This window comes from Pantherophis guttatus, chromosome 1, assembly GCF_059756535.1.
Source record: "Pantherophis guttatus breed Tessera chromosome 1, ASM5975653v1, whole genome shotgun sequence".
Taxonomy (NCBI): domain Eukaryota; kingdom Metazoa; phylum Chordata; class Lepidosauria; order Squamata; family Colubridae; genus Pantherophis; species Pantherophis guttatus.
The window spans coordinates 286736177-286761155 of NC_142063.1; the positions used below are offsets into that span (position 1 = coordinate 286736177).

General features: G+C 38.1%; 1 protein-coding gene across 1 annotated transcript; it reads right to left on the reverse strand.

Annotated features, from left to right (window-relative positions):
• Positions 1-1438: 1438 nt before the first annotated feature.
• On the reverse strand, positions 1439-24420 carry CCDC167 (coiled-coil domain containing 167). The gene is made up of 4 exons (XM_034428042.3): positions 24313-24420; positions 11182-11276; positions 8285-8337; positions 1439-2099 (listed from the first exon to the last, which is right to left on the reverse strand). The coding sequence occupies exons 1-4, from the start codon at positions 24382-24384 to the stop codon at positions 1996-1998; spliced, it is 324 nt and encodes a 107-aa protein (XP_034283933.1). The 5' UTR covers positions 24385-24420; the 3' UTR covers positions 1439-1995.
• Positions 24421-24979: the final 559 nt, after the last annotated feature.

The following is a 24979-nucleotide window of genomic DNA, read 5'->3' on the forward strand; positions in this document are numbered from 1 at the left end:
TCTGTCACTGTTCCAGCCCAACCTGCTTCATAGGGTGGATCTGGGGGTAACATTTGGAGGAAATAGAAAAACTATTTAAAAAGCTTAAATTTGGGGCAAAAAATATGTGTTTCTCTTACAGAGCCAAAACCCCATCAGAAAACTGGCAGCTTCCGTGTCACATTACTAGAGTATATCCAATCTGTAGGAGTCAAATTTTAGGAAATGCAGCTGATAGAAGACTGTATAGAAAAAGGGCTGTTCTGATAGAATTCGTATTTTGTGAAATATGCCATTTTAAAATACGCAATATATAAATACGTCAACATAGTTTTCCTACCTAACTTTATAATTTGTTAAGTGATTTCAGAAAAGACAGATGTTCAGTGAATTGTCCCAAGGGGGGGGGATTGTTTTCTTACAAAATTGAACAATTGTTTTATTTTTGTGCACATTGGAGTATACAGTTAATACATATATAGATTTGAAATAAATGCCCACTCTACTATGAGCAAAGCAGCCCTCCTCAAAGCTTTGAATTACCACGTCCTTTGGAAGCCTCATATGGCTCCTTCAAAAGTTATCTGAAGGTCTGCTTATGTCTAGCCACTTGGGCATGCATGCAGTGATTGAAGAGTAGGGCAGCTTCTTTAGCACTTCAAGCAGGGGTACTTTGCTAGTGTTAACCGACTTTCTGAAATAGTTCTTTTGCTTTGTGCAACTGATATTTAGGCAAAATTGGATTTTATCTTCAAAACCCTTGATTACATTGTTGGGGAGGCTGCTTGAAGAGTGATAGTCACTTTTGATGAGTTGATGACTCCTTAAGGCTGTGGTATCTTTTTTAGGTTTAAGCAGAAGACTGAAAAATAGGCTGCTTTATAGAGAAGGGCTCAGATTACGTCAGGTCTGAAGCACATTTTGCAAGTCATTTCTAAAATGTGCAGAGTCCTAATATTTAAATTATGTTAAAGAAAAAGGATTTAAAACTGACACACAGGCAATTTATTTATTTGCAAGGAAGTGAGAGCAGAATTTGTTTTCTTACTGAAAACAGCGAAGTTCAAAGGTGACTTATATACTTTTTTGGGCAGAGGGATGTAACTGAATCACATATACAAAAGGAGGGAGCCATGGTTATATTGCCAAAGTAGAAAACAAAAGGAATGAGGCTTGAGCGCATATTTGAAGCAGAAACTAAAAGGAGCCAGGAGTGTATTTCCAAAGCAAAACAAAGCAGCTTGACAGCATTAGAATGCCTTCTTCCTTCAACGGAGGTGCTAATAGGTACTGCTAATAGGTACTGAACTTGAGGCATTGTTGCAGTCAGGAAAATGTCAAGCCAATTAACTCTAGCATGGTGAAAAACTTAAAAGTCAGGAAAGGAAGGAGAATTACAAAGCAACGAATTGACAAGGGAGACCTGACCAGGGAAAGTGAAAAGGAAAAGGGAAGCACATTTATTTTTAAATTTCTGCATTTTATTTCAGTTCAAAATGCAAATATTAATAATCACTTGGACTGACATTTTTCTCCAAGAAGGCAAAACTATACAGTAACTTCTTCCCTTAAAAAATTAATAGAGTTTGATAAAAGTAGTCAACTGGCTCACAAATACAATTAGTCAGCTGGCTTACAAAACGATCTATGAATTAAAAACATTTTTAACATGATTAAAAGGACTTAATGAAAGACATGGAAGCCTCTATAAAGATATATTGCCTGCCATAAAAAAAAAATGCAGTGGCCCCAGCTCAGTCTCTGAAGGCTATTCTACCATCAAGGTGCAACTAACCTGCTCTCATAATCCCGTTCCCTAGACATCAGCTGGAAGGTCCAACTAAGCCCGCCTTTTGTCCTTGGTTAATTTTCTACTGAAGTTCTTTGGGAGGACTACACTAAGATGGTCCAAGTTGCAGAGCACATTGGTATGGAAAGCTGATCCTTGGCACAATTTGGGAAGGGAAGTAGACTCATCACGATCTACAGTAGTCACTAGATTTCAGCACCTAAACGTTACATGGTCCAGCAGGTGTAAATAACAAACACTAGGAGTATGATGGCTGCTGAAAGCGCTACAGTCTTCCGATTCTCATGACGAAGCGTTTTGAGCTCTTTTTCTGGAAAGACAAAAACAAAAACCCACATTGTAAAGACATTATAGACTTCTCAAAATAAAACGTAATTTGTTTTAAATATTAAGGTTCTCCGTCTTTAGCCTTTTGCAGTATTATTAAACCAGATAACATTAGAATTTTAGGTATTTCTTAAGCACCGTATAGCAGGACAGTAAAAGAGGCATGATTTTGGGGGGAAGAGTGGGAAGAGAGAAATTACCTCATCAGCTGGTTGTAGAATTTGGAGAAGAAAGGCCATTTTAACATTTCTTAAGTAACAAGTTTCACTTCTCTTTGGAGTATCATTAATGTTCTATTCTTTTTCTGTAGTATAATTTCCTATTATAGTTTTCTTTTTCTGTCATGTATTTTGCACATGGGTAAATTTCCCATGGCACTTGACTCATAACCTGAATAGGGCTCAGCATGAAATCTAAGTCTTATTCTAAATATTGTGAGCTTTTAGTTTACTTTGTATGTACTGTGTGTCTGACTAGTAACTTACATATCGCTCTCAAAAGATGAACAAGGTTAATCAACTGTATTTCATGAAAAGAAATCTCAAGATGTTCAAAGTATCTTTATATAATTAAAAGCTGGAATACTGACAAAACTTGTGGATTCTGCTTAATGCTTTTAAGATTAAGTAGAGAACAGATTTTTTTTTAAAAAAAGAACATAAAATGTAGTATTTTAATTTAAGCCATTACATGATTTAAAGAAGACGACTGATGGTAGGATTACCCTGATTTACAGAGAATATATCTTTATATAATATTCACAGGGTTGAAATTTCAAATGGTTAAAAATGTATTTTTAGGGCAACATAGGGAATGGGAGTAGAATAAATATAACAAATGATTAAGGTGCCCCATCCCTCAAATTTAAAGCATTTAAACCAGGGGTGGGTTCTACTTACTTTTACTACTGGTTCGCAGCGGGGTTGCGTGCACAGAAGCATTTTGATGATGTTGGGGCCGGTGGGCGGAGCCTCCTGGTTTTACTACCAGTTCTATAGAACCGGTGCGAACCGGGGGCAACCCACCACTGATTTAAACCTTTGAGTCAAGAGTTTTAAGGTTACCAATAGAATAGCATGTTTAACAATTAAACATGATTTTTGATCTGACCTCATTCATACGTAAACATTTTACCTACTTATGTGCCACAAAGCATCTTGAGTAGAAAAAAAAATTGCTTCAAAAGGAATTATTGTAGGGAGGCGGTTGACTGAATTCTGCAGGCTGATCTATGTAATCTAGGTTATGAGGACTTGCCACAGGGGAAAAAGAAACCCCATTTTATAGTAATGGTGCTAGATTCCATTCTGTATACTTGGAGCTCCTCAGAGGAAGGGTGACATACAAATGTAATAAAAAAGCTACTTTAAAATGAAGTCAAAGGCTATTCAACTTCTGCACTATACCGTTTCATATATCTATTTTCTGCTGCTATACAGCAATCAAGCCCATTCAGAGCCCATTTCAGTGCTTTTGTAATTTCTGGGAGAGGTCAGAGTTTGGGGACGGCTTATTTGACAACAGAATCATTGTTACTGACTGTAGTGGCAGCAAAGGTCAGTGCGGTTCAACCTGGGACTGCCAGAGGAGTATGATTTTAATGGGAAGTCTTGGGTGTTAATATAACAGCTCAGGCAGATGTCCCTTTATATTTGCCAGCTCCCTAAGGGAGGTAGCTTTAGTGAGAGGAGCTCAGTGCATTAAAACATGGGCAAAAGGTCTCTAGCCCTTGGCTGAATGACAGCTCCAGATTTATTATGGGATGCTTTCTCCTTGTTCTCCAAAGCTTTTGAATGCTGACTCTTTCGCAATGTAATAATGATTGTGGGTATGAAAATACTGCAAATTAATTGTTAGGAAAAAAAATCCAATCTCAAACCATACCTAGATGATATTGCAGCAAGGAGGTTATTAATTTTCTTAGGGTTTTTAAGAACAAGTCTTCATACATTATATGCTTACTATTCATCAAGTAGCTTCAGCAAGGACCAGGAGCTATTTGCCTTCCTAAGTACTAAGTTCCACAGATGAGCAAAAACAGACCCATAAAACAAGCAGTGCAAAGAAAGTAAATAATTGCATAGGAAAGATTAAATATTTATTTTGGAAATGTACAGAAATCCAAGGAAGCTTTTATATAGATATGGGGGCATGAATAAAATACAAAGATGACAAAATTGTACTGTACATAGATATAAAGAACCATGAATATACAGAAGGATAGTATAGAAAGATTTCAAATAGTAGTTGAACTACTAGAAAATCTTGGAAGTAAAGTTAATTGGGCACTAGAAAATATTGCTAATGACCAGCAATATTGTTTAAAATCTTACACAAGATGAGTCAGTTAAAATGCCCCAGATTTTGTAATTCAGATTTTTAATAACTAATGAATTTTCATGGATGCTAGACATTTACAAATATGGGTGCTACTTCAGATTCTAAGATGTAATCTTATGTATTAAAAAATATTTTCAAATAAAGAATATGAAAATACTGAAAATTCCAATATCCCAGCAGGTGGCAGTGCAACCTAAATAGCCAAGGACAGATAGTAGGAAAACACAATTATGCATTGGGACCTTTCCATACAGCAAAGAAAAGCAAGAATTAAGGCAGTATTTATTCTGTCAAAGGTAGTAGCCTAGTGCTGCATCTATGGAGGAGCAAAAAAAAAAAAAAAAAGGTAGGTCTGGAAATGAATTTGCTGCCTCTGACCTTTTTTTTAAAAAAAAAACAGGACAAACTCATTTTTCTTTGCCTAATCTTCAATACTTGGTCCCTGGAAAAATGCTGTTGCTCAATTAGCAAAGTCTTTTACAATTAAATTTGCTGATTTACAAAGATAAACACCTAACCAATACTGTCTGTGTGTTCGTGTATGTATACACCCACACAAGTCAAAAAACATTTAACCTTTTGAGTATTCTTTCCAGCTGTAGGCAATGTTAACTAGTCTGTGCCCTTCTGAAATGCAAAAAATAATAATAATAATAATAAAAAAAAATCCCTGGCATGATTCCCTGCGAATGCCTTTGAACTGAATTCTGGACTCTAATGCTGTTCTTTGATAATTTCCTGCTACAGAGAGACACTTTGGAAGGAGGGAGATATTTTGATTCTTCACAGCAACTACTGACTGTGAATTCCTTTCCAGGAGTTCTGAGACTTTTCTGTTTCTTCCCAATTAGGCTGTATTGACTTTATCTTTGTACCGCTTGCTGCTGTCGCAGCCAATTACTCAACTCTGTCTCCAGTCACCTCTTGATCCTAAGATATTGTGTTCCTTTCTAGGGCAGGAGATTTTAAAATATAGTCTTGATACAAACTAAAATTTTAGTTTAGCCAGGAGCTGGGAACCCACAGCCCTCCAGATGCAACTGAAGTAGAGCTCTCAGCAATGCCACCCAGTGTGCCAATGATGAGGAATGCACTAAATTACATTTACCCATCTGGGGAGCCACAACTTGTAAAAGATAACGAATTCCTTTTTATCTGGAGTCTCCACAAATGAAAACATGAACACAATTTTGGAAGAGTCGTGCTCTTATTTTATCAGGAGGCTACTCTGGTTATGCTTTTTAATGTTTCATGCAAAACCTAACGTAAGTGCAAGCATCTTCTCACCACAGGGCATCCAGTATTGTGAAGACTCATCCTTGCTTCTATTTATAGTTCTTTATGCTGGACAAATCAAAGCTGATAGAAGTGTATCCTGTACAAACGTCTCCCCAAAAGGATCACTAAACAACCATTTCCCTTTGTTGGACAAAAGGAGTGCCAAGATATGATAAGACTATTTTGTACTCCCTTTAGTATAAAGAAGACCCAATGCAGATTTTTTTTTGCAGTGAACTTAATTTAACTTCTGAAGATACTCTATAGCCTATTTTCTCAAGATAGGTTAATGCCCTTGTAGAGAGATTTATTTTTAAAATCAACAATTCTCTTCACTTGCATTTTTAGAGCACATATACTTATTTCTGATATGGAACTAAAATCACTTCACTACAGAAGAGGTCAAGTGCATCTGGTGGCACACATTATTTCAGATATTGAAGTGTCAAATTACATTTCTCCTACACAAGTACTCAGAAATGCATTTTAAGTCTGCCCTGGAGAAGTGTAAAAAAAGAACGAACCAAATAAACGAGACAGATAAAAAGCACCTGTTTTGAATATCATAACGCTTAATATCCAAGTATCATTTAATTTCAGTAGCTTAGTCATTTTCAAATCTATAGTAGGAGGGTTTATACCTGTTCAGACAGCTGTAAGAAGTATTGGGAAGTATTGTAAAGTGCTTGGCCCATTTTGTTTATGTAGCCCTTTGTCAGATACATAGGTGGAGATGAGGGGTCTTTTCCCTACTATAGCTGGTGTGCCAGTTCTTTCTGGAGCACGAGGCACAGGCGGGCAATATCTGGAGGCTATTATCACCTCTGCAGTTTAATGCTGCCTGGAGCTGCTTTTGAAGGCCACCTGGAAGCTGTAATTGATGCAAAATTCAAGTCCCACATGCTGCTGGATGACAGCCTTCAGTGCTGCATATAAAAGCATTGAGGTTTTGTGGGCACTACAATGGCTCCAATATGCTTCAAAGTGTTGGTTTTAGCCCTGCGGATTTTTTTGGCTTAGCACCTGCAGGCCCTTCAGATACATTTGTTTTAACCTGGGATATTGAGGGCCCTCTTCCCTCCCCCCAGCATGAGATGTGGGAGGGCAAGAGCATGGTGTTTTTCAGTATTATGTTCCATTCCTATGAAACACTCTATCCGCAGCAATACCGATGGCATTCTCCCTGATTATATTTAGAAGCACAGTCAAAACAGTGTCTATATGGAGATGTTTTATTAAGTAATTTTAAGTGATATTACTGAGGATTTTCAAACAAATGGTGATCATTTGTTGCAATACTGGGACAGATTTTGTATCTTGCTTTTAGTAATTATAAATTGTCTGTGTATTCTTGTAAGCCTTTGAAAGTCCATAGAGACTCACTAGTATACAAATATTGCATGTAAACAAATAAGAACAGATGATCTCCAAATTCTGCTACTGGGGCATAAAACATAGTGTTTTCTCTTTAAAGAAATCCAAATGATAAAGAAATCGCTGCACATCTCAATCTAAGTAGTCCCGAGAAGTCAATCTTCTAGAATAGGAGACATGCATTTTATTTATATTTATTTAAATATTCTTTAATTGTTTTGTACATTGCCCTGAACAGAAAGACAATCAAATTTAAAATGTAATAAAGCCATTTTTAAACAACTCCATTGATGCTCTTGACTTTTAACATTTATAATGGCTCACTGTAAATAAAACAGACTTACACTCTGACTAGATTAAAATGAGCTTGAGTTTCTTGGCAAGGGAGCCTCATAAGTGGAGCAATGCTGTAGAAAAGGTCCTAGATTGTGGGTGTCAAACTCGATCGTGTCACGTGACATATTGTGATGTATCGTGACTTTTTGCCTTTGCGGAGCCAGGGTGGGGGTGGCCTGTGCATGATGCATTCGGCTTGCGGGCTGCCAGTTTGACAGGCCTGTCCTAGTTCAAGAATCTCCTCTTAATGATGAGACACACAGCACGGCCAGTGAACATCAGAGGTTACGTAGGTATTTCAGTTACAGCAACTTATAACAGCTGTTTTCTGCTAGAACAGGCAGAAAGCACAAGCTGTCTTCTCGCTTCTTCACTGACTTGTGCTATATATGCTGACAAACCTCCTTATCTGCTTCTGCACCTACAAATTAAATGGAGGGACCTCTTGAACTTTCCAAATGTGTAAAAAAACCCACCATTTTAATGGTCTCTTCTGCACCTTTCTGGATTGTAGTTTTTATTTACTTGCAGTTCTTTTTTGAAAATTTAACTACACAGAAGTGTAGACATATGATCACTGTAACAATGGGTGAGATTTCTAATGTATCAAGGAATTTCTAAACTTTTAAAAACACATTTATAATACCACTATTAAAAAGCCTCTGTTTCCATCTCAGGCAACTTTGAATGATTTTTTTTTTTTTAGTTTCAGAGGAAATTACCGTAATTACTTCCAAACGTGGTATTCTCCAGCAATTCTTGGCTGGGAATTCTAGTGGGTGACATCCAAGCTATCTGAAGGACACCATAACAGGAAAACTAACTGCATATATGTCTTACCATAAATTTCGGCCTTGGTTTCTAGCATGTTTTTCTCTTTTTCCAGTGATTCTCTGCAAGGAAGTGGGAAAGACAGATACTTAGTAAAAAATAAAGGTTTCTAGCTCACAAAGATCTAGTTAGCTTCTGTAACGGCAGATGAGATGACAACCTAGTTATGTTACTTCAGTTTGCTGGAAGGTGGTCATATGACTAAGTGTTCCTCTGAACATACTTGCATTTTGCTATGTTAATTTTCCTGCACACATTTTTTTTTTTTAAAAAAAATCAGTCTTATGATTCCTTCTCTGATTTGGAAGTGACATAACTGAATTTGTTTGCCAGTTCCAAGTAAGGTCTCTAGTATAGTTAGGAAAGGCAGTAAGCACAATACAGTTTGTCCCTAGAGAATAAAACAAGAGCCAGAGTGAAAATGGTGCCAAACTAGATTACAGAGTGAATTAAGGGCGAAGTGCAGGATAAAGTTATATTGGAAAAGCAAAAGCAGGGCTCTTAGAAGTGTAGCTGAAGAAACAAAGCAGACAAATTCAGACAATTCTAGAATTACTGTGTGTCTAATATATATAAAAATCTTGAGATGAAGAGTAATTTGAGAATTAGAAGGAAATGGAACCCCAATTTTGTAGTCCATACACTTTCTAAAGTGGGTGTCATAGGAGGATTAAATTATTTGTGATGGTCCTGTACTGTTTTCATCAATATCAACAAATGCCCCTGAATAAAACTGCTGAGGAACATAAACAGAGGAAGATTAATTCTGTAACTTTCCCACAATCAGGAAAGTGGAGAGCAGAATAAAGCCTTTAGTCCAATCCCACAGAATAGTTCATCATGGTGCAGCTACCTTTCAATGTTTGCTACTGCCAAAAGTCATCATTTGTCCTGAGATTTGAATGATAATGGGCAATTTCATCATGTCACATCCTTTAATGTTAATGCTTTGTGGAGAGAAAGCCCACAGTGCCAGCAGCTGTTTCCTTGCCCTGATATAAGAAATGACACCAGAAAGTGACTCTAAGGTGACAAGATGTTACTGGCAAAATAAAAAGCCAGGGAATAACTACGAACAGAATAGCTTCTGCTTGGACTGACAGGACTTTAAATCTCTAAAATTACTGAGGACCAATTAATTTACTTTTATAGCTTTTCTTCTTTAAAAGTAGCAGCCCCACTTTATTCTATGCTAGCACAAACTTCAATGAAGCATTTGTTCAGTTTGGGGTACTTTACGGCAGATATATTGTAAACAAATTGGCATAGGTTCGGAGGAAGGTAACAGACATGGTGGAAAATTATGCCTAAATAGAAAAGGAGTAATTGGGCTTGTTTATTTAGGTGAATAGAACCACCAATAAGCAATCTCTAGACATCTTATAAGGGTGAAAGGAGAATTTTTTCCTGCTGATTTAGAAGGTAAAATTACGTCTAGTGGGCTTAAGGTATAGGAAGGTTAATTTGGGGGGATGTCAGGGGAAATTTTCATACAAGTAAAAGGTTTTTGAAAAGGAACAATATCTGTCAGGGAAGTTCTATTTTGGATTATTTCCCTTTAATGCTATAGTTTATGTAACATAATCAAGTTTTATTATACTTGGAGGAAATAAAGTACTGCAAAATTTGAAATTCTAGGCAGCTGAGGGGCAGAAGCCACTTTAAATGGCTTCCAAGTATTAATGGGAAGAAAACATCTCAGCAGCAGAAAGATGGTTTTGAAAGGGAACTGTGAGGGAAAGAGTAGCATGGTTGAAAGTGCTCCTCTGCACTCTAAAGTAGCCCTCTCCTGACCTTCCCAAAGCTGAGTTCAGCTAATTTTTCCCTCCCTCCTCACACCCCTCAGGAGAAAAAGATGTGAGAATTATTATGTCCTGGTTTTGCCAGAAAGGCAAGTGAAGGAGCTTTGCTGATGGGCTAACTGGCAAAAGCCCATTCACAGGCATTCATTAACTATATCTCAACCAGCTAGCTGGCCACATTCAGATCTTCTGACAGGCATAATACGGTAGCAAACAGCTGGCTAGTTTACTAATACCCCAGTTTTTTCAAGAATAGGTTGATAACCCCTAATCAACCAGATCATTCCCATCTTGCCCCACCCATACCCTCAGTACAGATAAAGGAAAGTTAACTTACAGACTACATGGGTCAGAGGGACAACAGAAGGGAAGATGCAATGGGATAAGGAACTGGGAAGCAACAATTGGGTAACTTCAGCAACAACAAGCGCTAACCAGGGCTGATATCCAGCTGCATAGGATCAACAGCCACAATAAGAAGCTTGATCCCTGCTTAGAGCTCAGTCTGGCAGTGCAGCAACTCTGCTCACAATTGGGCCCCAAGCTTGGCAACAACTTTGCTCTGCAGCTTGATATACCCAAGAAACAACCAAACTGAAGCTGCACAAAATCCCCAAGGTGTGCAAGAAATTTTAGAGGGAGACGAAGATTATATCCCATTTTAACCTATGAGAAGTTCAAAGACCAAAAAGGCCAAGTACACCAAGGTCCGGTTATCAGCTCATTAGAACTTTGAGGGCAAAGTGAACAGTATACACCCAGAGCAGAAACCATGCATTGGGAACACATGGAATATTGCACAGCGTTGTGTAAAGTTTGTATCCAACCTGTGAAGTGTCCAGTCATAACAAAATCAATTTCCACAGAAACATTTAAATGAGCTATCAGAAATTCAAAGTATAAAGCAACATCTCCCAATAAGGAGAATTCAATGAAGTATTTCTGCCTCTTCCTCTATATTCAATATACTCCTTTTAAAAAGAAATGAGCAGCTCATTTTTATCACTGCTTGATCCAGAATAGCACACAATAATCAAACCAACATACTGCAAGAGCCACAGATATATGCAGTTAGAAGAGACCCAAGACAGGGTCTACTAGTACCTTCGTGCAGATGTTAGTTCTTCTTTGCGTAGCTTAAAATCCACCTCTTCCAAAGCTTGCCTGCAAAGCGTCAACTTGTCTTCTAGGCTCTCTACCTGAAATACATTAGACAAACAGGAATGACAAGATATTTCATTGATGCCCATTCTATTAAGCAGCAGCACTTGACCAGAGAGTGGATATCTTGCATTTTAGCTGGAGGATCTGCTGCAATTAAATTTCTCACGACCTTTAAATTTTTTGAGCAAAACAGACAAAGCCCCTGGATTCAAACTATCATTCTTACCAATAAGGCATAACCTTATTATTGAGTGAGCCCATAACCTTCTGTTCCACCACCTCTATGTCAAACTGCACTTCCAATATTTATTATTAAGTTGATCTGTTCGTGTGGGGTAATTTTATTAAAAATTCTGTGAAACATTCCAGAGACATATCTGATTTTCACAGATGGGAAAATGTTACAGAAACAAACAAAAATAGTGGTTACAGGTAGTCCTTGACTTACAGCCATTCATTTAATTACTGTTTGAAGTTACAACAGTTCTCAAAAAAGAGATGTACCACCATTCTTTGCACTTACGACCGTCACAGCATCCCCACAATCATGTGATCAAAATTTGTGGGCTTGGCAACCAGCATGTATTTGACAGTTGTAGCATTCTGTAGTCACATGATCCTCATTTGTGACCTTCCCAGGTCTGACAAGCAAAGACAACGAGGGAAGCCAGATTTGCTTAATGAGCCTCCACTCTTTCATTGCTTATTGCTCAGCTGCCATGAAACGGGGGAAGGGGGGAGCTATTGGGATTCTTGGGGGGGGGTAAGAGAGCTGGAGAAGAAGACGGGGAAAACTTTGCTTCAGCGTCTTCTTTGAAGTTGATAACGGCTCAAGGTCAACGGTCGTGGACAGAGCTGGAGGATGGCTCCACCAGACGTGGCACCGACATGACCCCTGGGGAAATTGTGGATTGGATGATGGACGCCGGACAGATGGGGGGGGGGGTACTTTATGTAATTTTCGTGCTTTTGCTTCAGACCTTGCTTTTCTTTGACTGCATTCAGTTCGTACCCAGTAAAAGATACCTTTCTCTATGAAAATGGGGTTGGGGTTTTTCTTTCTTGGGTAATGAAAGGAGGCTGTCCTGACAGATCACAAGATTCATTTAACAGCAGTGATCCGCTTAACCATGGCAAAAAGGTTATAAAATTGGGCATGACTCATTTAACAACCACTTCACTTAGCAACAAGAAATTCTGGTCTCAAATGGTCATAATGTAGCAGTATTTAAATAAGTTAAATTGGTTTTCTAGTGGAACTCCATGACTGCAAAGTCAGATTGGGATCAATCCAGCATCAATGTTAAGATTTCAACCCCTAAAATTAAACATTCCAAGAGTGACTGAATCCAGGCATAGGCTTTCAGAACTAAAATTAAATTTGAGCCAAATTTCAAATAGAATTAAGCTGGAGTTAAACTGCCCAGTTCTTCAGCTTTAGTTTTACGTACAAGCAACTCAACAAATTTCTTCTGACTAAATTATCAGGTAGTTCGAGTAGTAGATGCCTCTCCAATACCTGTTTAGTCCAATTCCTCATGAATCATAACTTATTTGACCAATGACAAGGGTTTTACAGAAATTGTGAGTCAAAGAGTATAGAAAGAGTATAGGCATAGAAATTAATTAAGAAAGATCACACATTACTAGTCCTGAGCATTACTTGAGTACTAGTATTGAGTCTGGTATCACAGTATTAAAGCATAAAATAATGCATAGCTTATATGGATGCACATCTGGATCTCCATCAGTTTTTCACTTCTGCTCTCCAGATGTTTGGGGATTAAAACACTCAGAACAATTTGTGCATTCAGCTTCTCAGTCAGTCCACAATTTTTGCAGCAAAATAAATACTTCTGCTTCTTGAAGCTGATAACATGCATATTTTCCTACAAGGAAAAAATTATTGAGAAAACTCCCATGTTTTTGTTGTTAATATAAATGTTACAACATATATGTATGGAATATAATCATATTCATTAAATAACATCCAGATGGACCAACCTGTGAATGTCAATATACTTTTCTGTTCAACTGCTTGGACTTTTTTCCCATTGAAATAAGACATCACCTGTACTACCTTTATTGCTTTTTTACATCTTCAGGCAGCCATGTCTTCAAAATAAAAAGCTGACATTGGAAGAGGCCCAGGGACTTGCCCCAGGTGGAGCAGGCAAATTAACTTGGGCAATTCTAAGTCTCAAGTGGATACTTTTAACTGCTGTGATCATCTTGTATTCAGCTGGAGTTGTGGCAGGAAGCAACTGCTGGCTGCTTAAGATAGTCATCTAATTAGTCTGCTAATTTATTTTTCAGTAAAGTGGAAAGACAAGAGAGGGAGAGGAACAGCTGAAGCAGGCTGCATAGGCAATCAAGGTTTTGAAGAGGGAAAGAACGTTTCAGAACAGAAGTCACGCCAAAGAGAAAAGGGCTCTAGGGATTCTCACCGGTTTGGAGCCCAAGGTAAACCACTGTTGTTGTAATTCTCGGTACAAAGAATATGGTCTTTGCTGGCAAAAAGAATATCGACTTTCAAACTACTGTCCATCTAGCCATGCAGAGTGCACACACTCAGAGAACTGTTTTGCTCTTTCCCTTTTTTAAAAATTTAGTTCTGTGCTCTGCGCTATAGTCTGAATACAGAATGGGGTGTTCTTTCTCCAGAAACTAGTCCTTCCTCTGCAGGAGAATTAAAAAGTGCACTTGGCATGATGAGAAGATAATAAAAATGGCTGACAAATTCATGCCAGCTTCCTTTCCAATTCTCCCTTTCATTGCATAGGGTGGGTGTGTCACCCATGCACCCAGAAGTCAAGGGAAAGTGTGATTCACCTGGTCAGTCTCTCCCATTAGCCTGATGAGATACATGGAATTGGGAGAATTGCCAGATATTTCTTACCACAGCACATATCCCTTCCACAAGTAATATTTGGAAATCAATTCTACTGATTCCTGGTTAATCACTTTATGAGTTAATTCTGGGCTAATTAGCAATTCTCACACTCTGCTGTGGGAAAGAAAGCAAGGTTAGCCTCAGGCAAGGGACAGGAGAGAAAAACAGAGGTGGGGGACTAATTTATGCCAAGAAAAGCAGGCTGCTATGGAAAAAAAAATACAGTCTTTCCTTGTACATCAAACAGCTGATGACAAAATACATCAGTTGAAATGCTATTATGTAAAATACTGGTGTTTAGCAACAATAATGGTAGGAGCAGAAATCTTCGAGGTGCTACTAGCCTTTGCTTTTGCTGCAGAAGGCAAATAGACTACAAAGAATTCAGGATAATACCAAAGGTTCAGCTAGTCCAGTATCCTTCTTGCCCAAATGATCAAATACTTATGGAAAGCACACAAACATAAGGGAAAGAACTACACCTGCTGTTCTTGCTGCTTAGCAACCCGAATTGAGTGCCATCATATCTAATAGATCTTTAAAGACCCTTTCTGCACAAATTTGACCATGCTGCCACGAATTTTCCTGTTCTGAGAGCAGATGTTGTTCTCAGATACATGCTATTTCTGTGGCTATTATGAGAATTCATATGGATTTAATTTAATATGTACTTAATTCCCATCATCTGTAAGAGCTACTTAGGAGGAGGTATGAGATCCAAAGAAAAGATGAAGAATTTTTTCTTAAATTGGCACCCTCCAGTGGACTACAAGTCTAATGATCCCCAGACACACAGTTCTTCTCTCAGAGTTCAAGGTCCTACCGATGTTACTGTCATCTTCAGATGCATGTTTTGCTGAACCCCTCATGCCCCCAGAAGAGCCCAAGCTTAGTCATGAGGTATGGACATATTCTGATTAGCAAATCCCTTCTCATTTTATCACTTTTTTTTCTCCAGAATACTACTAATAAGGACTATTTACTGCTTACTCCTTCTTATCCAATTATGTAGTTTTCTTCCCTTCAGAATAAATGCAGCAGCGTCATGAACTTTTTTAAAATAAGTATTTAGAGACATGTTCAAATACAATGACCACTTCTGGAATTTGGATTCCCTTGAGGGATCTTGAGACAATTGCCCCAAAAGATAAGCTGGATCCACAAAGGAGAAAAAATTCACAGCACGAAGAGACGTACAATATACACTTAATGCTGATATTAATTTATACTATCTCTGGTAAAAAGACCAAGAATCAGACATCACAACTGAGGAATGACATTTGAATGTGTGCTCAAATATATTGAGATTCCAAAATAAACAACTTTTCTAATGAATTAATAAAAAGCACTGTTCCTTACACAAAGGAGCAGCTATTCCAAAACTTTGTCAAGTAAATGAAGTGATATTTAAGGGAATTTTATCACTGGCACTTTGTGTTCTCTTAAGTATATTTGCCCATGTCCTTTGCTGGCAGCTTCCCCTCATGTTCCCGTTGTTAACAAATCTATCACAAGGTATGAATTGTTTGGATGTTGGAAAGGCACAAGATAAAAGTGAGAAGGAATAACAACACTTGTCACACTTTTATATCTCAGTTAAACCTGTATGACCACCCCCCTCCCCCATCACTAGGCCAGACCATTGCAATGTGCTCTACCTGGGAATACCTTGGCTATGAAAGCCAGCTGGTGACTTTGTACCAGTCACCCTCTCTCAGCCCAATCCACCTCACAAGGTTGTTATTGTGGGGAAAATAGAAAGAGGAAAGTGTGTTGGATATGTTTGCGAGCTTCAGTTATTTTTAAAAATAAAGGTGGGTACAAATAAATAAATAAAAATAAATAATAGTACATTTGAAGAATTCTTGGAAGCTGCAACTGGTGCGGAATGCAGCTGCCCACATGCTGGTATAACAGGATAACAGAGTTGGAAGGGACCTTGGAGGTCTTCTAGTCCAACTCCCTGCTCAGGCAGGAAACACTATACCATTTCAAACAAATGGTTGTCCTATTTCTTCTTAAAAACTTCCAGTGTTGGAGCACCCACAACTTCTGGAGGCAAGTCGTTCCACTGATTAATTGTTCTGTTAGGAAATTTTTCCTTAGTTCTAGGTTGCTTCTCTCCTTGATTAGTTTCCACCCATTGCTTTTTGTCCTACCTTCAGGGGCTTTAAAGAATAGGTTGAGTCCCTCTTTTTAATGGCAACCCCTTAGATAATGGAACACTGCTAGCATGTCACCCCTAGTCCTTCTTTTCATTAAACTAGACATACCCAATTCCAGCAACCATTTTATATAAGTTTTAGCCCCTGGTCCCCTAATCCTCTTTGTTGTTCTTCTCTGCACTCTTTCTAGACTCTCAACATCTTTTTTACATAGTGGAGACCAAAACTGGATGCAGTATTCCAAGTGTAGTCTTACCAAGGCATTATAGAGTGGTAGTAACACTTCATGTAATCTTGATTCTATCCCTCTGTTAATGCAGCTTAGGACTGTGTTGGCTTTTTTGCAGCTGCAGCACACTGCTGGCTCATGTTTAAGTGATTGTCCACTAGGACTCCAAGATCCGTCTCACAATTACTACTACTAAACCAGTTACCACCTATAGGATTCCTGTGCATTTGCTTTTCCTTGCCTAAATGTAGAACCTTGCTTTCTTCACCATTGAATTGAATGGTGTATGAGAGCCATTACAGCCATGTAACACAATAGGCTTTTGGGAACAATTTGAATTGTTGACCTAAATAGATTGGCTCCAAAGTATAAGCAAACCTTGCTTATCTCATGCAGAAACCATCTTAAGTTACATGGGTGCTGAAAAATAGCTTTGCATCCAGTGTGTCCATTTGCAAACTTTCCTTAGACATGTGATCATCGTTACAGTCACTATGTATTGTCCTGTGCCTGACCCATTATTTTTTCCTCTTGCAGAGCAGAGACTGGAGAGGAAGAGACTGTAAGCGAAAGCAGGCACACAACTGTCATCCCTTGTTCTATAATCTCTCTGCTCTTGGGGATAGGTGGAAGAAAAAAAAACTGGGTCAGGCACAGGAGGGTTGCTTGTTTCCTATTCCTCCCTTTCTGCAGATTAGAGAGACTGGAGAGGAAGGAATTATAGGTTAGTAAGCAGGCACACAATGGGGAATACACCAGCTGTTTCCACGGACTGCCCAAGCCAGTGCATTCTCCACTGTATGTCTGCTTACTCTTTTGTAATCCCTTCCTCTCCAATGAATGTAAATACAAAGATTAATCCCATACTAATCATTCCAGTGCCAGGGTGAACATTCGAAAGGTTTAGGAAAGTGGAGAAATGATTTCCCACCTAGTGATCACTTTCATTACCAATAGAACTGCTAGTCCCAATCATGGTCACTAAATGAGGACTTACTTTCCAGGCAAAACCAATCTATTCACTTCATTTGTGGTTAGAATGCTGAGGATACCCAAACTATGAGTAGAGAGCTAGAAATGATGATATTCTCTGTTGGTCCCACTGATGTTGGCAATGCTGGGTTGGCACTATCAAGTAACTGTATAATTACTATTGGGATTTTATTCTTACTTCTGTTATGCTGTGCTGTTTTAACCATTTGTTTTGATGTCTTTTATGAATGTGTATTTTCATTGGTTATAGGATTTTGGTAGTACATTAAATAAACAAATGATCACTATCTATAGACAAAGCCTGATATCAAGAATTTGCTTTCATATAAAATTAAGACAATTAAAGGATTTGTCCAAAGCCAGTAGGGGAAAAAAAACGGGGTTGGGGGTTGACACCCCTGGTGTAGAGGTTAAAACATTAGGCTAGAAACTGAGACAGTGAATTCTAGTTCCATTTTAGGTACAAAGCTAACTGAGTGATCTTGGACCAGTCATTCTGTCACAACCCTGGGAAAGAGGCAATGGCAAACCATGTGCAAAATCTTACCCAGAAAACTGCAGGGACTTGTTCAGGCAGTCACCAGGAGTCAAGAAGAGCAACAAAGATGATTAGGGACTGGAGGCTAAAACATTATGAAGAACAGTTGCAGGAACTGGGTATGTCTAGTTTAATGAAAAGAAGGACTAGGGTGAAATGATAGCAGTGTTCCGATATCTCAGGGGCTGCCACAAGGAAGAGGGAGTCAAGCTATTCTCCAAAGCACCTGAGGGCAGGACAAGAAGCAATGGATGGAAACTAATCAAGGAGAGAACCAATCTAAAACTAAGGAGAAATTTCCTGACAGAACAATTAATCAATGGAACAACTTGCCTCCAAAAGTTGTGAATGCTCCAACACTGGAAGTTTTTAAGATGTTGGATAACCATTTGTCTGAAGTGGTGTAGTGTTTCCTGCCTAGGCAGGGGGTTGGACTAGAAGACCTCCAAGGTCCCTTCCAACTCTCTTATTCTGAATGCACCAAAATAAAAAACAAAAACAAAAAAAAATTCCCTACAATATATACCTTTGTGACTTATACACCAATACACCAGATATACAATGTATTATTAAACCAGTTCCTTGAAAAAGGAAGATTTTTTTTACTGACAACATAGCTTTGCCTTTCTTGTGGAATTCATACTTGTGAAACTTAAGCATATATAAAAGAAGTTATCTGTCCAGGATAGTGAAGATTTAGTTCTCTATAATGTCATTCATTTATAAGAAAAGCATTAATGTATTTCATTCAAATGTATTACTTTTTGCTAGGACTATAGCACAACTGAACTAACTTAAAATATCAAATCCTGTAATGACAATCACATATATTTAATGCTCTAAAGAAAAATACCTTGGGAAAGAATTGGGGATTTATAATTTCCTTATTGAAGGACAGCAATTTTAGATTGGATCAATGATAGGCCAGGCATTCCATAGGACACAATGCATGTTAATTTGACTATGTACATCAAAGGTGGTAATCACACAATAATTACATGACTTATAAATTAATATGTTTACTCTCTTCTAAATACTGGAGAGTTGAAACAAGCAATAATATACCAGAATTTACTTATATTTGTGTTTGAGCAGGAAATAATTGTGGATATCCTAGTCATTTTTATTTCTCTCAGACCATAAAAAAGTTTTCCCCTAGGGACACTGGTGCTGTTTAAATTGAGGTTGGTGCAGCATGAACAAGTTTGATAGAATCATACACCTCCTGTTTTTTTCCTCTCACTATTTCACTCTTTCCCTATGTTGCTATTAGAAGGAGCAGAAATGAAAACAACCACCATTGAAGTGGAGCATTTAGAGATTCCTCCTGTTCATGACCTTTTTTTGGTAAAGGTCATTGGAAGGGGCAGTCCACCCTCTAGTACTTACTACTTACAACCTTCTAGTAAGTAGTACATACAATACAGGGGAGTTGACTGTCTAGCCCAGTCCTCTTCCTGGCAGGTAATTTAACTTCAAACAACAACAGTTATGTTTGGAGTTAAATTTAGTCCACTCAAGTTTAAATGGTTGATCAATTCCATTGGGGAGTTTATTTGAGATGCTTATTTAACCCTCTCTTATCCATGTCATGTGAATAATGTCACAAGACTTCAATATCCAGTTGACTTTATGACTGCAGTGAAGTATTTTTCATATTGATAGTATCTTACAATATAGCCATAAAAATCAGTGTTAACATTTGAAATAAACATATTCTCATGTATATAGGGAAATTGTGGCAAAAGTTGAGAATGTCAACTATTACTATTTATGTAGACGTTCAACACACAGTTTATTTAGAGTACAAAAGAAGATACAACTATCCTAAGAAGGCAACAATTTAAAATTCAGCAAAAGGGCAAGGGGGGGGGGAGAGGAGGAAACAAAAACAAAAGTAAAAGCAGGGAGAAAAATGGGTCCCTGCTACAAATTCAGATTTTTAATTTTATGTATATTTTAAACCTTTTTTTGCTTTCCCTTTACTTATTTAATTGAAACCATCTGCGGAGAAATGTGTGCTGTACTTCTGTACTCAAAAGAGCCCTTGGTAGGTCTAGTAACAATAGGGAAAATTGCTAAATGTTATTCTCAGAAGTAGAAAATACAATCATATATTTTGAGTCAAAATGCTATATTGCCAACATGTAACAGCCCATTTTCAATTGTATTATCCATATTTTTGTTTCACTGTCTTTTCACTGAAATTCATTTCACTGTATTTAGTAATACCTTTCTCCAAAGTATTGTTAATGAGCAAATAGGGATCATAACTTTTCAAAAAAAATCTTAAAATTTTGTCTAAATAACAGCATAATTTGAATTAATGATGCCAAATTGGCACCACTGACATTGACTGTACCACCGATTCCCATCAGGAGGGCTAATATACAGTATATGGTGGTTTGGGTTTTATAAAAGCTGATGTCCACTACAACTGGACAACATTACTCAGGAAAAAAGTAATGTATTTTTTTTAGGTCAGTGCAAACATACACTGGTATTAAAGAGTGAGTGGGAGTCCCTTGAAAGCAGAAGAATCTCTCTGATGTAGACATCAAATGATACCTTGATGAATACATTAGTTGAAGAATAATTTATGGGTGAATAAATTATTACTGCATCCCCACAATTCATGAAAAAGATGCAGCTCTTTTAATGAGTTGTAGAAAGGTGTTTCATTTGTGCTTCTGCATATTCCAAAACTCCTCTTCTGAATTTAATCAGGTACTACATAGCCCCATTAGATTGATTCCAGGAATGATCTGGCTACAACTTTCACAATTCCATTACATTGGAAGACTTTTTTGAAGGTTTCATCTGCCATCGTCCCTAACCACTGAATGTGGTGTCTAGGAATGCTGAAAGCTGCAGTTCAAACATACTGAGAACATTAGATTGGAAAAGGTTGGCTGTTGGTTAGGCTGCTGTTTAAAAAGTATTTTTTATATATATATTTCAAACCAACATTCGAATTCAATGAAGCTATCAAGCTTGCTATTAGGGGGAATGATGATTCTGGGATTGCTGTGAGATATAATTTTCTGGATGCATGAACTAAAAATTACTCTGATAGTTCACTGGGAATTGATTAGACATGTTCAGATTCTTAAAAGCTTTTTGTTTATACAGATTCCACTCTTAATATTTATGATGTGTTTAATAAATTGTTCATATAGACATCCTTTTCACCAGTATGTGCAAACTGCTCTAGGAATTAGAATTCATACTACCTTATTGTATCGGCAGGATATTGGGGATGGAAACATTTCATTAAAAAACAGTTTGTACAATGATTTAAACAAGATTTCTATGCAACAAAGGAAAACGTTTGCTGGTATTATTGACAACTAAAGCTACTGCAAAACAGGCTGTGTCACTTTCATTAGTGAAGCTTGAAACCTTACATTCTCATTCCAGGATTTCCCATTTGTGAACATTTGGTAGCTCTGCTCAGATCAGCAAGTTCTTTTGATTAAATCAACATATAACTGCCTCTCATTGAGGCAAGTTTTTAAAAGCTCAAAAGAAATGCAGCAGCCAAGTGAAGGTTTTACAACACAGGGCAGGAATGCCAGTGAGTTGACTCCTGAAACTGTAAATGTCAGTAGTGGGAATGGTTGCTGGAAGTGTGGAAAAAGCAAAATCATCTGATTTAAAAAACCTTTTTTACACTCTGAATTCTAAGCCAAGGTTGGAGGAAGAAATGGTGATCAAAACAAACATAGCAAGGAAAAAAGAGTTAACAGTGTGCACAGAGAGCCCCACATATTTTGTCACAAGGGAGTTGATTTAGAAATTGACTCTACCTCCACACAACAAATAATGCACAGGAATCCACATTTTATTTCCATCCTTGTCTCAGGCATGCATAGACATTTAACCTTTGAGTATACAAAGGAAATATAGAAATAAAAGCAAATGGTTTAAGTAGCTGAGGAAGAATGCTGAGGAAGCTCTTGTCAATTCTCTTCAATCTGCCCCCATATAAAGTTCTATAATCAAATAATCTTCCCAGACCAAACAAAAAATAATAAAATTGCACACTCATAATTATAACAAAAAAATACATGCATGGGTTCTAACCTAAACTTTATTTTTCAAAACTGGATAAAATATAAATTTATACAAAAATGGTAACTAATGAAATAATTTTACAAGCCATGCTAATTCCCATAGGCTAACATATTTAATTCCTATGATGAAATGGACTATAATGCTCCTTATGGAATAGAAATAAACAACTAGGAGATCAGATAGAAAGGACCTAGTTATTTTTTTGACGGTTTTCAGAAAGGCTTAGCATGGGAGAAATTTAAAAAAAAGATACCTCTCCCCTGCTACAATCTGAAACCAAATAGTTTATTCTGATACCCATGCTACTTCAAATATCAATTACGGTCCTCTTCAGGTTCATCACCTTTAGCGTACAAGAATTCATTTGCCATTTTTACAAAGTGGGTTGCTCAGTATGTCCAATAAGTAACACTGCATCATTATCAGAACTAAACTGGACTTCTTGATTCTAACCCAAAATGGTTGCTAATTCGTACACTCTGCAATTTTTACCAAGGAAATGTTTTATTCTCCTACTTTAACACCATCAATTAAAGTAATACAGTAATGCAGGAAAAAAACTTCAGAAGGTCATAAACTAGTAAGTAAGGATGTCATATCTTCTGTAATGTTGTTTAAACAAAAAATAAGCCCCATTAAGTTTACATCGAAGCCACTGCACTGAATTATAATCTCCACTTTATAGTGACCACAATATGTAGAAATTATATGGTCCTCTAAATATTGTTCAATTACAAGCATGACAAATGGTTATCCTGGTTCGGGATAAGGTGAGCCAAAATCCAGTCACGGGGAAACCACAGATTAGGCAATCTAAATTCATAAAATTGATTAATTAATTGCCTATTCCTGTTGGGACGGATAAATGGAATCCGTGTTTTATCTTCCAAGTATCTGTGCCTACTTGTTTTATTCTTCATTCATATTATGGCTTTAAACTGTTTTGTGTTGCAAACTTTTTCAGAAACTGTTTTGAATGTGTTAATTTAAAAAGGAATTATCCATTTCAAAACAAAGGTCATCAGTATGACCCAATACTCCATCCGTTTTTCAAATGGTAGATGAAATAGGAAGTTATTAGATGCTACCCTATACTAATTCTGCTTTATTGCATATGGCTATGCTAGAATAAATGGAAATGGGACTGTGTGTTTTAGGAAAGCCAGGAACCAATGGCTTACTTTCCTTGGCACGGGTTGCAGTGTGACTGCGTTAAGTGTGTTTTGTTTTTTAGTTTAATCCACCCTTCCCAAAGGGTGTGTGCGTAAATTCCGTTATTCTTCAATCTGCTCATCTATAAAGAGACTGTAAGAACAGAATAATACAGTTGGAAGGGACCTTGGAGGTCTTCTAGTCCAACCCCCTGCCTATGCCATTTCAGACAAATGCTTGTCCAATCTTTTATTAAAAAGGAAAAGTTTTATTTCCTTTCCTATAAAGAGAGGGAGAGGGAGAGGGAGAGGGAGAGGGAGAGAGAGAGAGAGAGAGAGAGAGAGGAGAGAACTACTGCTGTAAATTTGACATATCAAGCTGAATTATCAAGAAAATTGTTCAATTCCAGCTGGGAGAAATTGGACATCTGTCCAAATTGTGTCCATTACCTGATTAGGTGGCTCAGTGGCTAAAGACACTTGAGCTTGTTGATCAGAAAGGTCGGCAGTTCGAGTCCCTAATACATGCCGGGTTTCCTGCGTGAGCAAAGGGTTGGACTAGATGACCTCTGAGGCCCCTTCCAACTCTTTGTTACTGTTATATCCAAAGGGTCAAATTTTACTGGCAAGAGTTTTATACTCCAGGCTTTTTCTTTCTTTAAAAAGTAGGGAAGATTAAAATCTGGGGGTGGGGGGGAGGGGAAGGGAAATCACATAAATTTATTTTCATTGTTATTCAAATACTTGATATTTGAGTCATGACAGACTCTGCTCTGAGGAAAGATTTGGGTAATATTGTGGCAGGCTTCCTCAGCTTACACACCTATACAGCCAATATCCCCGCAGCTACTTCTCACAGGGCCTCTCTCTTCCCCCGACCTTTGTTGTCCTTTCAGGCCTTTGGGTACACGATTCCCCTCCCCTCGTTGACCCCTTCATAAGGCCTCAGCCAGGTCCTCCATCTTTGCTCCCTGCCTCCCCGGGGTCGTCTTCTAGTTGCCAAGGCAACGTGCCGCCCTCCTCACCTGCTGAGCTATGCTCAAACCCTCTGCTTTCTCAAACATTTTCCTCCCTCCGCGCGGTCCGAGTTGGCTCATGTGGACGACGGCGACCCTCCTGTCTTGGTCGGATCTTTTCAGACGCCGGGGGCTGACGTAGGATCCCGTCGGGTGAGGGAAGGCCGAGGCTTGACAACTGCCGCGGCCATCTTTGTCACGGGCGGCGCTGCCCTCTCTCCTGCGCGGGCCCCCCGTTGTGTTCGAAGGGGCGTGGCCAACGCGCCGGCTTTCTAGCTGTCCTACAGAAGCGTCAAGGTTTCAGAAAGGCGATTGTGACGCTGCGGGGTGTATAATCGTTGAGGTTATGTAGCCGGTTTTTCTGGGTTTTTTTTCTTCTTCTTTCATTGAAGTCGCTTGCAAATAAAATCATTACAAAGCCCATCGGTGTGTGTGTATGCATATTTTTTTAAAAATCATTTTTGTTATTATTTAGCTGGCGTCTCCTCCTGATTCCCCCCCACCCCACCCCGAGTCCCTTTGGTGGCTCTTAAAATTAGAAAGCTTTTAAAAGTCTCTCGTGAGATACTATTTTTGCCAAGCTATCATTATGAAGCGCTACTGAATTATTGTGGTCGGCTGTACTTTAAATTGTGGAATACGGGGTAATCGTTAGGATACGTTATACGTTTTTATA

Coding starts and splice junctions, on each gene's coding strand:
- CCDC167 (XM_034428042.3), bottom strand. CDS start 24,384: ATGAGCCAACTCGGACCGCGCGGAGGGAGGAAAATGTTTGAGAAAGCA. Junction 11,277..24,312: donor GTTTGAGCATAGCTCAGCAG/GTGAGGAGGGCG, acceptor AATGTATTTCAG/GTAGAGAGCCTAGAAGACAA. Junction 2,100..8,284: donor AACCAAGGCCGAAATTTATG/GTAAGACATATA, acceptor TTGTCTTTCCAG/AAAAAGAGCTCAAAACGCTT.